Source organism: Convolutriloba macropyga, chromosome 4 (assembly GCF_964194025.1).
Source record: "Convolutriloba macropyga chromosome 4, txConMacr16.3, whole genome shotgun sequence".
In the NCBI taxonomy this organism is placed as follows: domain Eukaryota; kingdom Metazoa; phylum Xenacoelomorpha; order Acoela; family Convolutidae; genus Convolutriloba; species Convolutriloba macropyga.
This window is the reverse complement of record NC_134471.1, coordinates 21,168,909-21,184,888: the sequence shown is the minus strand read 5'-3', so window position 1 is coordinate 21,184,888 and position 15,980 is coordinate 21,168,909. Positions and strand designations below refer to the sequence as shown.

The 15,980-nt window shown below is 36.5% G+C and overlaps 1 protein-coding gene across 2 annotated transcripts in view; it reads left to right on the top strand.

The window, feature by feature from the left end:
• Positions 1-12,820: 12,820 nt before the first annotated feature.
• Positions 12,821-15,980, top strand: part of LOC142338315 (prostatic acid phosphatase-like) — a 56,274-nt gene continuing 53,114 nt past the window's right edge. For both annotated transcript variants that reach the window (XR_012758969.1, XM_075388007.1), the window contains exon 1: positions 12,821-12,966. Coding sequence is in view for 1 of the 2 variants with exons in the window: in XM_075388007.1 (XP_075244122.1) it covers positions 12,886-12,966 (81 nt within the window). In the remaining variant the exon portion in view is untranslated. The remainder of the gene's footprint in view (positions 12,967-15,980) is intronic.

Genomic DNA, 15,980 nt, shown 5'->3' with positions numbered 1-15,980 from the left:
ATGAAAAATCAGCTCAAAAATTCTTTAAAAACATTGGAATTGTAGAAATTATGAAAATAAGGAGGGTAAAATATGTTTGAAATTGGCAGAAAGGATGAAAGAGTCGTGCATAAAATGCGGAAATTGTCCTAGAAAAACAGACTGTAATAAAGTTTACAATAAAAGTTGAATGTGTGCAAATTGTTTTTGAGAAAGTTGGAAACAATATAAAACATGTAGCCGTAATTGAAGATCTCGCCTCAGATAAACATTAAAAAATTTTGACATAAATCAAACATTATTCGGTATAATAGAACAGTTAGAACAAAAATTTAGGACAAAAAGCAAGAAGATTGATCATTATTAAGATCACCACGGTTTTCGTCATTCTGCATTTCTTGCCCCTCAATTGCATTTTGGTGTCAGCAGAGCTCCTGCAGCCCCTAAGACATCTATCTGAGCTTCAGAGTAGATTGCTGAAAATTTTTGGTTGGATGGTGTTGGGTATTACCAAACGATTCATCGGGTTTGCAGATAAGTTTTTCTGCAAAACGTTTCGTGGCATTGGTGTTTGCAAACGGAACCTTTTTTTGTATGCAAACAAATTTACTTTGAATCTGTTGTTTTTGTTTTGGACAAACAATTTTTACGAAACATTTGGCAATTTGAGTCATTTGTGATACGGCACTTGTGTTCATGGGCATTATTGAAGGCAGAATGATTATTATAGATATTGCTATAAAATAATGTTTTAATGAAACCAGAATCCCTGAGTCCATTTGCTTCAACATCACTCTGATTTTTTTCTATTGATAAGGATTAGTGGCCAGAGGAGGTTGAGGACTAACGGTTGCATGTTTGAGTTAGATAAAAGTCGTAGAAAATTCTTGAGAGAGGAATGCAAAAAAAGTCAGAGATCTTTTTCTGCTTCAACCGGCTGTACAAACTCATTGTAGAAATTGAAACTTAAGAATTGCAGGAAAACGAAAGTTAAAGAAATTTGAACCATTTTTTAAATTTTCTCGTGAACTCTATGTATTTGATTGTCTTTATCAGGAAGAGGTAATAGTAAACTACATTGGCCAAGCTAAGTCCTTTTGCACCTTTCTCCTACAAAAATTTTATTTTATTGAATAATGTTGAGCTTTAGGACTAGATTTTTGTAGCTGCCATTATTTATATAGCAAGATAAAGATTCCCAATATTTTTAAGAGCGAGGTTAATCTAGTTGACAGTAATTTAGGCACCTATATGAATTTATGCGTGAATCACATGTTCTTAAAGGACGATAACCTGAGTCTTTTCCCGTGCGATGAATTGATAGGACTCTTACAATAATATAGAGACAATACGTTGCAATTATTCCGTTGTAAATCTTCTAGCAAAATGAGCTATTTTTAGCTAAGTTTTTTAATCGCATTCAATTCATTTCAAGTTGATTTATGTCAAAAAAAAGTAAATCAGCTGCTCTGCTGGGATGGTCAACACAGATTTTTAAAGTTGAAAATGATTATAAATGCTTGTACAGAATTCTACTACCGAACAGGTTGACTTAAAAAACTAACAGCTAAACGCGGCAATGTTATTATCAAAGCGGGTCTTATGAACCTTTTAGAAAGTTTCAATTGAAAATTTGTAGACGAACGATTGGATGAATGGAACTCATGCGCACTTGACGATTGTTTTGCGGTTGCCATGTGTGGAGAAATACTGCTTAATTGAATTTAACATAGGGCAGAACAATAAAAAAGCCTGCAGAACAGGAAATCCAAAGCAACTACAAATACAGCACTTTTTAATCGACCTAAACAGCACATTCTGAAACAAACCAAAACACAATCAATTTCGAGAAACGAAATGTGGCATCGAATTTCTCCTACTAAGCAATCATCAATCCGGCAAACCATTTTTTTTGTGCTCAATTTTGCTACACTGTCTTCAAAAGGAAGAAAACTATCATTCCATACAAAGAAAGAAGATACTAAAAAGATTGAACTCTTTGAACAAAATATTTCCAGGCAAGCAATAGACATCCGAACCTGTTAAAAAATATATTCGATGTAGCGTTCTGTCAAAACTATGATATGTTGGCATAAAGGACTTCAACTTGTACAAAGTTACGGCCCCTCTGATCATTACTTTATAGACATAACTCGAAAGCCCGTATTTTGAAGACGGAAAAAAAAGAAAACAGAGTGCCAATTATAGGAGCTTTCGGAGCACAGCCTTCCATTTTTTATTTCATCAAACCCGTTTTATTCAAACTGGTTGCTTTCAGATAAATAACACGTACGGAAAATTTTACGATTATCCTGAAACTGCAAATTCGTCTATCCTCAAACAAAGCTGACAGAAAATTGACGTTTTTAAATTTTTTTTACTAAATTCGACAATTTGTTCGAAAACTGTGTGTACAATGCACTGAATTGTCATTTCTGCAAACATTTTGATTGACATCAAACGTTACTTTTTTGTGAAAAACACATCGTTCCAGATTGAATTTGTACTAAAAAAGATGGAATCCTCGTATCCATGAGAGGGTGAAAAGGTCAAAACTAGCATCTAAAAGTTGAAAAAGAATGTTGCATACCTAATAAAACCGAAGCCACACTTCGTCTCTACAAATCACTTAATCTGTTCTTCTGTACGGCTTTTTTTTTGTAGCAGCCACACGAGTGGATACGAAATTGCAGGAAATCTTGTAGAACGACGTTATATTGACAACTGAATAAAAAAGCGACTTCCTCCTAAAAACAATTATGATTGTGAATCACCTTGCTCCTACCAATGCTTTTTCAACTCGACTTTTTCAACTGATCGCAAGGATAAAGGACGGTCAACAGAGATCTTCAAAATTGAAAATAAAGAACCTACAGAAATCTTCTACTGAACTCCTGGACTTGAAAGACTTGAAAAAAGAATCGCGAAATACGTCAATTTTTTTACCATATCAGGCCTTATCAACTGTTTGCATGTTTCCTCCGAGAAATTTCATTAAAAAAGATTTGAAGGACTGAACTTATGAACGGGTAATTGTATTGCGACTTCGAGGAAACACAGGTACAATTGAACAAAAGACTTCTGTGACATAAAAATTTACTTACAGAGCTACAGACTCATAACATCAACAAAACAACAACAAAAACATTATTTTATTGCACAAACTTCAGCTATTGGTCAAAAGGTTCGAAAAAGAGAAAAGTGGGGTCTTTTTCTCTAACTGAAAAAGGCAGTGCTTATCTTCTTACGCTAGATCTTGTGCTAGATCCAGAACCACGCAAAGCACATTTGAGGAACCTAGTTGTCAATGACTATGCAAAAATTTTTGCAATGTCATTAGTCTCTATTTGAGCAACTCAATATTTCAATGGCTAGGAAATCCAGTATAGTAAACAATTGAAGCCATGACCCAACAATTCTTGATAGCAACGAAAGTTGAAGTGGTTCTGGACTGATCTTAGCAAATCGATAGCTGATCAAGCAATTCGAACGTCGACTTCACAATTGATATTCTTTTGTTCCGAATAACTCAAGTAGGCTAATGGCTCTGATGTATGCCCCTGTGTACGGCTGATTGGAATTGGGTATGTTCATTGGCGATTGATTGGAAAGATAACTGCTAAATGTATTAAATCAAATCATAAAATCTTAGCTCACAGTTGACAACTATGTATGGATCAAAAAGGAGAAAATAAAACCATCAATCATCCAATGAGAGCTTTTTAATGATACAGATTTGGAAGCAATCTTGCTTTTGGACCCGAAAAAAGGCTTTTGATGAACTCAACAAGTGACCTTGCTTTAAAAAACATAAAAAATTTTGCCTTTAATTCTATTTTTCTATATATAATTCATAAAGTGATCAATCAAAACCTCCCGCTAACAAACAAACAATAATCGCATAAGAAAGTGCATCGTAAGGTGGCCCCCTTGATATGTTTTTATATCGGATTGCAAAAAAGCGACTTCCTCCTAAAAACAATTATGATTGTGAATCACCTTGCTCCTACCAATGCTTTTTCAACTCGACTTTTTCAACTGATCGCAAGGATAAAGGACGGTCAACAGAGATCTTCAAAATTGAAAATAAAGAACCTACAGAAATCTTCTACTGAACTCCTGGACTTGAAAGACTTGAAAAAAGAATCGCGAAATACGTCAATTTTTTTACCATATCAGGCCTTATCAACTGTTTGCATGTTTCCTCCGAGAAATTTCATTAAAAAAGATTTGAAGGACTGAACTTATGAACGGGTAATTGTATTGCGACTTCGAGGAAACACAGGTACAATTGAACAAAAGACTTCTGTGACATAAAAATTTACTTACAGAGCTACTGACTCATAACATCAACAAAACAACAACAAAAACATTATTTTATTGCAGAAACTTCGGCTATTGGTCAAATGGTTCGAAAAAGAGAAAAGTGGGGTCTTTTTCTCTAACTGAAAAAGGCAGTGCTTATCTTCTTACGCTATATCTTGTGCTAGATCCAGAACCACGCAAAGCACATTTGAGGAACCTAGTTGTCAATGACTATGCAAAAATTTTTGCAATATCATTAGTCTCTATTTGAGCAACTCAATATTTCAATGGCTAGGAAATCCACTATAGTGAACAATTGAAGCCGTGACCCAACAGTTCTTGATAGCAACGAATGTTGAAGTGGTTCTGTACTGATCTTAGCAAATCGATAGCTGATCAAGCAATTCGAACGTCGACTTCACAATTGATATTCTTTTGTTCCGAATAACTCAAGTAGGCTAATGGTTCTGATGTATGCCCCTGTGTACGGCCGATTGGAATTGGGTATGTTCTATGGCGATTGATTGGAAAGATAACTGCTAAATGTATTAAATCAAATCATAAAATCTTAGCTCACAGTTGACAAATATGTATGGGTCAAAAAGGAGAAAATAAAACCATCAATCATCCAATGAGAGCTTTTTAATGATACAGATTTGGAAGCAATCTTGCTTTTGAACCCAAAAAAAAGCTTTTAATGAACTCAACAAGTGACCTTGCTTTAAAAAACATAAAAAATTTTGCCTTTAATTCTATTTTTCTATATATAATTCATAAAGTGATCCATCAAAACCTCCTGCTAACAAACAAACAATAATCGCATAAGAAAGTGTATCGTAAGGTGGCCCCCTTGTTATGTTTTTATATCGGATTGCAAAATTCCTCTTACTGAATTTTTTGATGGCTGCTTCACAAGTTCAATAGTGGTATTTGGACGATGGTAAAGCTGTCTGCTGATTTTACAACTTGAAAGATCTTTATGAATCGTTGAAATGATATGGTCCTGTTTTCAGTTAACATTTGCAGACAAGTGTCAGGGAATTACCAAAGAACGTCATTTAATAATTAGCTCATTTTTGTTGTTGACGAAACCGAAATAACTCTTGGTTTTAGAGAAATATGTTTATATTGCAAAAAATTTGAAATTGGCAGAGAAGTCAATGTAAGAGCAAAAATCATTGTTGAGATAACTGTTCATTCAAGCAAATGATTAAAACCGAAATGCTTATAAAAAATCTATAGCGGTTCAGAAAAAAACTGACCTTCTTAGATCCTACAACCTCTTACATTGAAGACATTTCAAAAGCACGTTGAAAATCACTCAACAATGATGTTTTACCAAATGTAATCAAAAATGCTGTCTGCAACCAAAAAAACTTTTGCTTCCGATAGAAGATGATAGCTAAAATGTCCGTAATCCATTAAACTGTTCTAAAGAAAAAAATTGATGTTCCACTTGCACATCTTTTATCCCTATCCCCAACCGAACTCGCACCGAAGCAACAATATATAAACTAAAAATGTAGAAAAAGCTTGATATCAAACTGTCAACGTCAACAATTTATAGAAAAATGAACAATGACAAGATCCGTTCACTTTATTTAGCTTATGAAAAAGGAGCATCATGCTATCTGAACGCTATTGAACCGATATAATTCTGACCCACCAGAAGATAATTGGGTGACAAGATTACCGTTCGCTAAGGTGAAGATCATATGGTTGATATATTGTATCTAAGGACAAAAGTCCGCTTCAACCTCCTAAAGAACTCCAACTTCTAACTCTGAGGCTCTAGGATTCTTGAGCAACGAGAGATTCTTCTTGCTTCGTTGAAAGCTCCTGTTTAAGAAAAATTGGTTGTTGTTTTGGTTTCTCTTCTTTGCAATCAGTTCTTTTCAGCAGAGAAAAAAATTGGCAATTAAAAATCAGTTTGATTTGAAAAAAAAACGAAATTTCTGAAAAATAATTACACGAAATTTAGTAAAGATACAAATATTTAAAACTATTTATAGTCAATGAAATTATATTTGCAAAATTGCATTTACATTTAATTACAGTGTATCTAACTTCCCGATCTCGATGTCATGTTTGTTCTGGAGCATGGGTAGCACATTGAGCATTTCAATGTAAAGACTAAAAGGTAGGAGTTTCGGTTCTATTAATCTCTCGTAGTAGTCTTTGCGGGGCCGTGAATTCGCTGAGTTGCCAGCTTTTGGACTCGTTCTTTTTGCTCAGAGCTTACTTTGGTTGGCATACATGTCACAGAGGGTAGGTAACAATGGGCACTACGTAGCCGATGTAGGCATTTAGTTTTGTGTTGACTGAGCATTTCTGCAAGAGCCCTTGCTTGATCTGAAACATAGCATTCATAGCATTGCATGTCTGGCGGATGGATATTTTGTACTAAGAGAGGTTGCCGTTCACTATCACCCCTAAATCGCGTTGACTCATGACTGTGATGAGCGGGTTATTCATTAGGTTAGCTTGCAGGTTGCCTCTCAGATTGAGAAATGTTGATTTTTTGATGTTTGGCAGCTTTTTGCTTGAGGTTAGCCAGTTTTGCTCCTGTATGCTAAGTTGTCCAGTTGATCTTGCTTCAGAACAAATGCTTTGAAATCATCTGCGTGGCCGTAGCTGCTGACCTTATCTAGTGATTCGGGGAGATCGTTAATGAAGAGCAAGAACATTAGGGGGCCACGATAGATCCCTGTGGAACACCACTTGTTACTGTTTGCAAGGGCAATCTGCTATCTTTAATGCGAACTTGATTCAATTTGAGAGAGAAGTTTTTCCTCAACGCTGAAATTTATAATTTTTGGTAACAGAATAATTTGGGGAAAGGTGTCCAAAAACTTTGGCAAAGCCAAATGTGTCTAGCTTGTCATAGTGGTTGTAGATCTGGTCAAGAAACCACAGGGTTGGGCACGCGCTGACTTTCGTTTTCGGAGTCCAAATTGGTGCTCGTGTTGTGTATTCTCTCAGATGTTGTCAATGATGTCATGATGGCTTCTTTGATCTTTTTCGAACAAAAACAGAGCAAGTTTATTGGTCTGTAGCGGCTTACGTCTGCTTTGTTGATATTTTTGAAGATTGCCGCTACCTGACAGGTCTTCCAGGTGTCAGAAAAAACGCCTTTTTTCATGCATGTTTGGAAGATTAAGGAGAGTAATTGACAGAGCGTTTCATGGCTTGATTTAATTATGGGGGTTTCCATTTTTGTGGTTTCAGAAGGATGTGTTTACGTCTAATTTTTTCAAAAGGCTGTTAACCTGATATCGATACAGGGTTAAATGATTAAGTTTTTCCTGAGCAAGAGAGATGGCGGGGTCCATTTGTTTTTTTTTTCAAAAAAAAAAACTGACGATGTAGTCATCGAATATTTTGCACTTCTCATTGTTATTTTTCAAAGTATGAGAGCCGTTTCTCACCGTCGGGCACATGGATGGTGCCTTGAGAATAGAGATCTGATATTTTTTTTTGATCCAACTCAAGGTTCTTCTCGTTAAAACTTTAGTCTCAAATTGAGCGAAGTCTCCTTCGGACGCCTTAAGAATTTTTCTCTCAATCTGTTTTTTTCAGCAGCCACACGAAGTTTTGATGTGGTTTGCGCTTCATTTTTCCAATTGTTTAAATGAGGTGTGAACTAATCTCAGTGATCCCTTGTTAGAGCTTCAATCGATAAGAGGTTACTCTTGAGACAAGCTTGTTTTCTTTTTTCCATATCCACTCGTACTGTTAATCAACAAGTTTATTTTTATGTACATTGCAGGAACAGTATGGCGTGAATAGTTGTTCTCACATCGAATTGTTCATATCACTCCAATGAGCTCTAATGAAAGCAATATGGTGATTTTTCAGCTTGTCCTCTTTGAACACTATGTTAACGTTTGTTTTGCAAATATAGGTACGAAGGTCTACAAATGGCCATTTAGTTTTTTGATGATACAGTAATCAATTTGACAGATGACTACTACGTCCGGCCTATCAGATAGCACGACGTCAGGCTGAGTTTTGGCGTGTTGAGCGAGATTAAATTCTATAAATTTTTCAAGAACTTGAGTCTCATAGTCATTTGGCAAGGAGAAGGTTTTCCAGTTTGTCTGTGAGAAATTGATATCACCAATGACTATGATGTCACAATATTCAGAAATAAGAGCAATTTTCAGGGCTTGAATGTCGTTCAGCAAAATTAAGAACTTGTCACAAGATCATCGGTAAGCGCTGGGGGCAAGTGCGTTGTTGCTGAAGCGTAGGATAAAAGAGTTTTTTCGCTGAAGTGAATATTGATTATCATGTAATCTGACTTTGAGCACTCAACTTGCAGAATCCAAGTGTAATTTGGTTTTAAATGGCTATCAGTATTCCTCTGTGTTTCGATTTTTGAGCGTCTGTGGCACTCCTGACTTTACTGTTTACATTGTAATTCTCCAGAATCATCGAGGCGGTTGTGACATCCGTCGTCAACCCTTTATCACAGAGACAGTTGTCGTAATTCAATTTAAGGATGCAATTCGACCATCTTAGTCTTCTTTTGATGTCTAGCATGCCTCGGGTGTTGAATGTCAGCATCTTCAATTCCTGTAGTCAAAGTTTAGTTTTTCTGGTTGGTACACGACCGACCCGTTATAAATTTGCTACTCCACAACCTTTCAGGTAGATTTTCTGATTTCCTTGTAACACTTCAAGCATCTGGTTTCTGACACTAATTTTGCTTGCGTTGAAGCTATGAGCATTGAGAATTCTTCTTTCTTTGACAAAATTGTTTTTTTTTCAAGATATTTTGTGACAGTTCAGGAATGTTGTATACTTTGTATTCTTTCAGTTTGACGGCTGATTTGAAGAGCAAGATCTTGCTTAGGGCTTTTGTTTTAAATGTCGAATGTATTCTGATTTACCGCTCCCAGTTACAAGTAATGTTGTTATATAGCACAATACGATGTTAAAAAATGTCAATTGCGCCTGGCGGTGCAAAATGTATCAGCTCACCAAGCTGGGCCAAGGGATGCAAAACAATAGATTGTTCATTTTTCTCAACTGAAGTTGGTGTGAAATATTTTCATTTTATGGATAGATTTGAAAAATAAGAAATAATGCACCGGACCAGCCAATAATCACCCTCTGTTAGGGAGGGTCATTTCCCAATTTAGTAATAATAAACTTTTTGTTTAGCAAGTCTAGGAACACGGTGTTCAGTGTTGTTTAGTATTGTGCACATCCATGAACCAGTGTTTTTGTTCCTGAAAAAGATTGAATTTAAATCTTCTATGATTATATCATGCTGAAAATGGTATTTACAAAGAGAGAAAAGAAAGAAAAAAAACAGTTGAGGTGAATTGCACCCAAAAAAGGCTTGTCAGTGTTAGGCCAGTTAATTTAAGAAGAGTTTTTCCTGATTTGAGTCTTCATTTAAAGTTCCTAGGTTGCAGGCCGAGTTGTGTTGTTGGAGGAGGATCGAAGCTTTTGAACAAAAACGATCGCGCCCTTTTCTCGAAAGCTGTGGAAGTAACCCTCTTCAGCATTTCGTCCAAGAAAATTGACGTCTCAGTCCCGTAATTGCCCTGAGTGTCAAACGCCACTAGCTGGAAGATAAAGTTGCTCTTGGAGATCTCTGTGTACTTTGCAAGCTTCTTCTTCTCTGCTTCCTCCACAGCGAGGTGCGGACTGCCACCGCAACCACGTGACAGCAAATCCACAACTGTGACGTCTCACACCAAAGCTTTGCCATAACTCCAGGGCACTGAGGCCATTCGGGTCCCTTCTCGTCACATGTTACGAAGCCTTTCAGCTCTCAACATGATGTAACAACTGCGGACGCTAATTTTTTTTAATCAACAAACTAATCTCAGAGTGCCTATTGATTTTAGATGCAGTTTTTCTACAAGATAATCCATGTAATCCAAATTTATTAATTGTTTCGCCCCAAGTAAATGAATCCTGAATACAAAATTTACACCCTAATCTAGAAACCACTGCGGTCCGAAGTTGAGTATTAGTTAATTTCGAGCCGACAGAAGACATAGGGTTTGTTGTTATCAACGCCTGAAGTATTACCGTTAAAAGCCAGTAAGCGCTTTTTATTTTCTTTATCAGCAGCTGAGCCTGGCAATTCACCTTGATTCTTGAATACGCAATTTGACTACGTTTTCTGTTTTGTTATATCCTCAACGGGTTTTCCATTTAGCCCAGAATAACCCATCCAAACTGTTAATGCCTCGGAATAGCAAATATCCGGAACAATCTTTCACAAAATGAGATGTAACAAAGCTTTTCTTCCACTCTTGGATGCTAAAAAGGCTGAAAGGGAAAAATGGGTAGAGGATGAAAAAACCAGTCCATCTAAACAAACAGGTAAAAAAAAACTTGTTTACTTTCATCCAATCTGATGTTACACACTGTTTCTAAGGCATTCAATAAGGCGGAATCAAAACGTTGAATCTGTTCATAAAACTTGAAAGATGACGAAGTGTGCAAAAAACAAAGAAAATTAGGCATATGAAAAACAGTTTTGAGCAAGAGGAAGCTGAAAAAAGAGTCAGTTTTAACAATTTCTGAGAAATTGTATGATGCTTTTCTGTCTTCTCTCGAAAGACGGCGATAGTCGAGTTGTACCCAACTGGCGAGCCCAAAATAACCAAGTACTCTATTGTCCTAATGCCAAAGCTGTAACAAACCAAGTTTAACTCATTCATGATACGCTGGCTGATAGCAACAGACTGGTCATTGAGAACGACAGTCTCGCATGTCAAAGGATTAACACTGATTTAAACATTCACTGCTTCTTGAATCAAAACTTCGAAATCTTTTAATACTACATTATACTCCCCTGCAAAGGTGCCGAGATACCACTCGTTGAGTTCAGACGTGATGTTTTGGACTATGTGATTTATTTCCGTCGCCGAATAAAGGAGGCCATCAGGGTCTCCCTGCTTTGCACCAATTCTGACGTAGTAATGTGATCAACATAGAACAAATATTAAGGTGGGGAATAAGCTGCTTTTGTGTACTAGAATAATGCTGGTTTGTGCTGATGAGTAACTTTCAAACTCTGTTCTCTGTTCAAAAAATTGAAAGCATTTTTAAATGAATTTTTACCTAAACATGATTGTCTGTCATTGCCATAGTAAGATATAAACGAGCTGCATGTGCCGCTGCTTCACAACCACGACCTCTGAAATTTACGTATATATGTAGGTATTGCCCTGAAAACAGGAGACGTCTCCACCACGTAGGCCTTTTCTAGCGATTGATGCGGGATGTTGATGTTGTTGTTGTTGTTGTTGTTTTTGGGGATTTACAGTTTTCACTGAGGGGATTTTCGTCCCAGTCGTCGTCTGAGAAAATTGTCCTATTTTTTCTGCAGATCAGACAGTCACAGCATAGATGCCAGCTACAGATGTGTCCCATGACGACGGAAGGAGTCAACCCTATTATATCTTGATGCGGCTGCAAAAATAAACATGCTGTATAGAACCATAGCGTAAATCTGGGACGCGAATAATTGTCGTGAAATAATTCAACGCCAAAGCTCTTTAATTTAAGATGCAGAGAAGTAATTGTCAATTAAAACTTAAATTGATTAACTAAAACGAACGTTTTCGAACATTGCGTTCATCGTCAGGTTTAAAAAAAATTAAATGAAATCATTTACAAAGTATATAAACTTGTCTTTGACTATAATTCTAAGAAATGAGTTAAAAAAACGTCGAATTTTTGAAATTATTTACAGTTAAAATCACATTTACAACATTTTATTTACACTTATTACACTAAAATCAATTCATTTTTTATTCCGGATTTTATGAAAATCCCGGGTATAATGCTTTCTATTCCTGAAAAGGGATCTTTACTTTCATTCCTATCTGTTTTTATTTTTTACTTTTTGAGGTTAACAAAATTTTCTTTAATTTAAGCTTTATAGGATAGCTTGCAATTGTTATGTGAGCACTAAATTGGGGGTACGAAAATCAGCTTCGCACTTCTGAGGAGCTGCGTTCTCTGCTTGAGGGGATGTCGTGCCCTCAAGCCTCGTGTTCTCAGTGAGACTTCGATTAGCGCCGTCGTGGAGGAGGGAAGGCTGCACTGAGTGTTTGGCTGCTTATCCTTTTTCATTTGCTTATTCCTTGATGTTCCATTTTTATTTTAATCCTTCCATTCTATTTCCCTATGTGTGCTATATATATATATATATATAGGTGCTTTCCTCTCCACTTGTTATTTATTTTTGTGACTGGGCCGTCTTTACACTGTCTGGAGGGGAACAGCTTGGAGTGCAGCATCCGGCTACTAAGTGCTACTCATCATGCCCTATTTCTCGACCTACATTCATCGATGCCGGATGGTGTACACGGCCCTTTATTGTTTTTTTTTTACTAAATTGGGGGTTGGGTATTTTATAATGGTAAAGATCCACCTAAAGTCCCCTAATCATGGTAAACATACAGATGGGAGGCTATGATTTTGTAGGCTTGAATGAGAAAGATCCAAATTAACAAGGGTGATATAAAAAGTTTTTTATTCATATTTGTTTTTCAGACCAAGGAATGTTGACTATAGACAGTGACTTGTTTTGACCCAATCAGCCATCGATATAGCCACTGCTCCATGACTCCACTAGACTGTTTCTCTTTGATATTGATCGTTCTCATTCCTACTGCCTTCAGCGAGCTTGTGTATTTGCAGACGGTAAGTTGTTCGTTTTTCTCGACAGAGTTCTGCGAAATGCTGTAAAGTACATGAGTTTATTGGATTTTCTTGCTTCATTATTTGGTTTTGTTCGCAAAGCACTACGTTGTTGAACGTGCCCTGTAACTGGGGGGTGTATAACGTAGTGCGGGGGCACAAACTACCACTACCAATGTTCATGCAACTAAATGACATTCTACTTTTATCGAAATTGACAGAAGACGATAGCTTTTTACCAATGCTGAAACAAAATTCAGAAAAAGGGAGAGCAAATGAATTATTCAAGCTCCCGAAAACCAGAAATGAAAAGGCTAGAAATGATTTCTTTTTCCGTACATGCAGACTAGCAAATCGAATAGAAAAATACATTGAATTTAATACGAAAAAAGGCCTTAGAAATCGAGTTTTAAATTTCATGTGGAAGTTTGTAAAGGAGCGATTCGACGAAAATAACATCTGTAGCTGGCATCTATGCTGTGACTGTCAGATCTGCAGAAATAATAGGACAATTTTCTAAGACGACGACTGGGACGAAAATCCCCTCAGTGAAAACTGTAAATCCCCAACAACAAAAACAACAAACAAAAAGATCCCATTATTTCTTTAATTAGTTATATTCTTCTCTTTCTATTATTAAAAATAGGTTTGAATGCACCTAAATAGCTATTTAAAGAGATGCGCTCATGTTGTATAAGTAAATTTGTCCTTCTCTTCGTATTAACAAAAAAAAAGCTTTTAATTGCACCTAGATGCGCTCATGTGAAGTAAAGAAAATTTTCAACTTATTTTTATGCTCCTTTTCAATTCTTGTTGACCGAAAATATTCAGGCATTTTATTCGATTTGAGCACACATTGGCGAATAACTGAGATCATGCCATAGCTTGTTGTTATCTTTTGACAGATCTGCTGTAGTGTTAAAAGTCCGTGGAAATGTTTGATTTTTTTTGCTGATTTATATCATAACCAAATTGCATTAATGACAGTTTCGCTATCACCAGTTGATCTGGAAAGCATTAGAAAACATTTTCTGCGGTTTAATAGTATCTTTAAAAGCCCATTAGTAGTAAATTATTAAAACATTTCGTGCTCTTTGCCGTAAAATTTCTTGTACCTGTAAAGATGCAGCAAGTATCATCTGCTAATTGGATTAGCTGTTCTGTTGTGACCATGTGATAAAAGTCACTTAATTAAAGAAGGAAAATAAGTCAACCTAAAATTTCCCCGAGGAATAACGTGGTTTTTAAATTCAATTTTTAAAAAGTTTTACTCGTCTTCGCTCAACAAGAAACGAACAAAGCATTTATTGCATCGTCAGAAAAACTGGAATGAGCTTCCTTTTCTAGGAATTCATCTTCGTTTTCACCAGCAAAATGTTGAGCTTTGTGACTAATTATACCAATGAGTTCATCAAAATGAAAAGAATGCTTCAATAGTCTATTTGTCAGCAGAAGAGATGGGTTTATTTAATTCAAAATATATGTTCAAAATAAATGTCCAAGTTTATCAAATGTCAGTTCAACTGTCATGTAAACCTGCTTCCACTTGTTGAGCGTTTCCGCTTTGAACTCACACAATGGAGTAGCTTATGTTTTTTTGGATGTACGGATCTCAAAATAGTTGTTTAGCTGACAACACATTAGCTGAATATGATAACGTAAGTTTTATCAGTAAAAATTGAAGTCCTGGATCTTTTTGGCGGCGGTGGTTGTGCGTCTCCTAAATCTGTTTTTTTTTCGTTACATGCAGTTTTAAGTATCTTTTATGTACGTTTAAGTATCCGGGTTTCTTCAACTCTTGAATAAATTATTTTCTGCTTTTCACGTATAATTTCTCTGACGTCTTGTTTCAGGCATGGTTAGTTTTTGTGATTCTGCTCTGAACTTTTTGGAAAATTGCGGAAATGTTTCAAGAAAAGTGTCAGCGTCCCTACACTGTACGAGGGTTTTTTTTGCTCGTCGTACTGCTGTATGAAGAGCGTTGTTAAACTTGGCTGACAGTAGTTTGTTTGGGTAATTTTTAACAAATTACCAGCAACACTTGCACGGTGTTTATAGATCTGATGGCTATGAGCATCTTCCTTGAGCATGCAGATGCGGCACGAACTGCCTTGAGCATGCAAGAACAATTTTGTCTTTTAGTTTTGGTCAGAATTTGTCTCGTCGTCCGTCTAAATTTTTGTATCTTCTGCTATCGTGTATTGGGGTCCCAAAACAGCGTGCGGCAATATGCCCTTAGCGTCTCTGCATTGGTTCTGGTAAACTTGAAGAGTCTAGAGGACACTCAAGGCGGGATTACATCAGGAACCGACGAATACCTCTGAAGCCCTGGCACAGACAAGGTGCGGGTTTGCGATAGCTCCAATTTCTTTCGGCCAGACTGTAGACGGGTCATTGACCTGCGATACTCTACCTTCCTTTCCCGCAACCGCCTGACTACCTCTCAAGCGTTTATTGCCGCAGGCGTCAAGTCCTCAATTTTTTTCCATTTTGCTTCGTTTTCGCCAGAAAATTATTAAGCTTTGCGAATAGTCAATGGATTAAATACAATGTTTCAATGTACTGTGTCAGCAGTAGTCTTATGGGTTTGTTTGTTTGAACATATATGTCCTGGCTTATCAAGTGTCAGTTGAGCGTTCAAGGTATCCTGCAGCCACTAGTCGAGCGACTACACTTTAAGAGGTGATTTCCTTCTACTCAGATTCAAGTTGAGCTGATCTGGGCTTTAACAACTGAAAACATATGAGCGGAATATGATGATGCTGCAGGTCTTATTATTAAAAATTGAAGTCCTGATCTTTGGTGGTGATTTTGTTCAAATTTTTGTGCGTCTCTTAGTTTTTTAAAATTACGTGTAATTTTAAGTTGCCTGTACGTCTCATTATCAGGGTTTTTTTCCAACTGTTGAAAAAAAATTTATTTACTGCTTTTCGGATATAATTTTTTTGAGCTATTTTGTCAGTCAGTGTTGTTTTTTTTGTGGTATTGTTTTCAATGTGAGTACTTGCCCAACAACT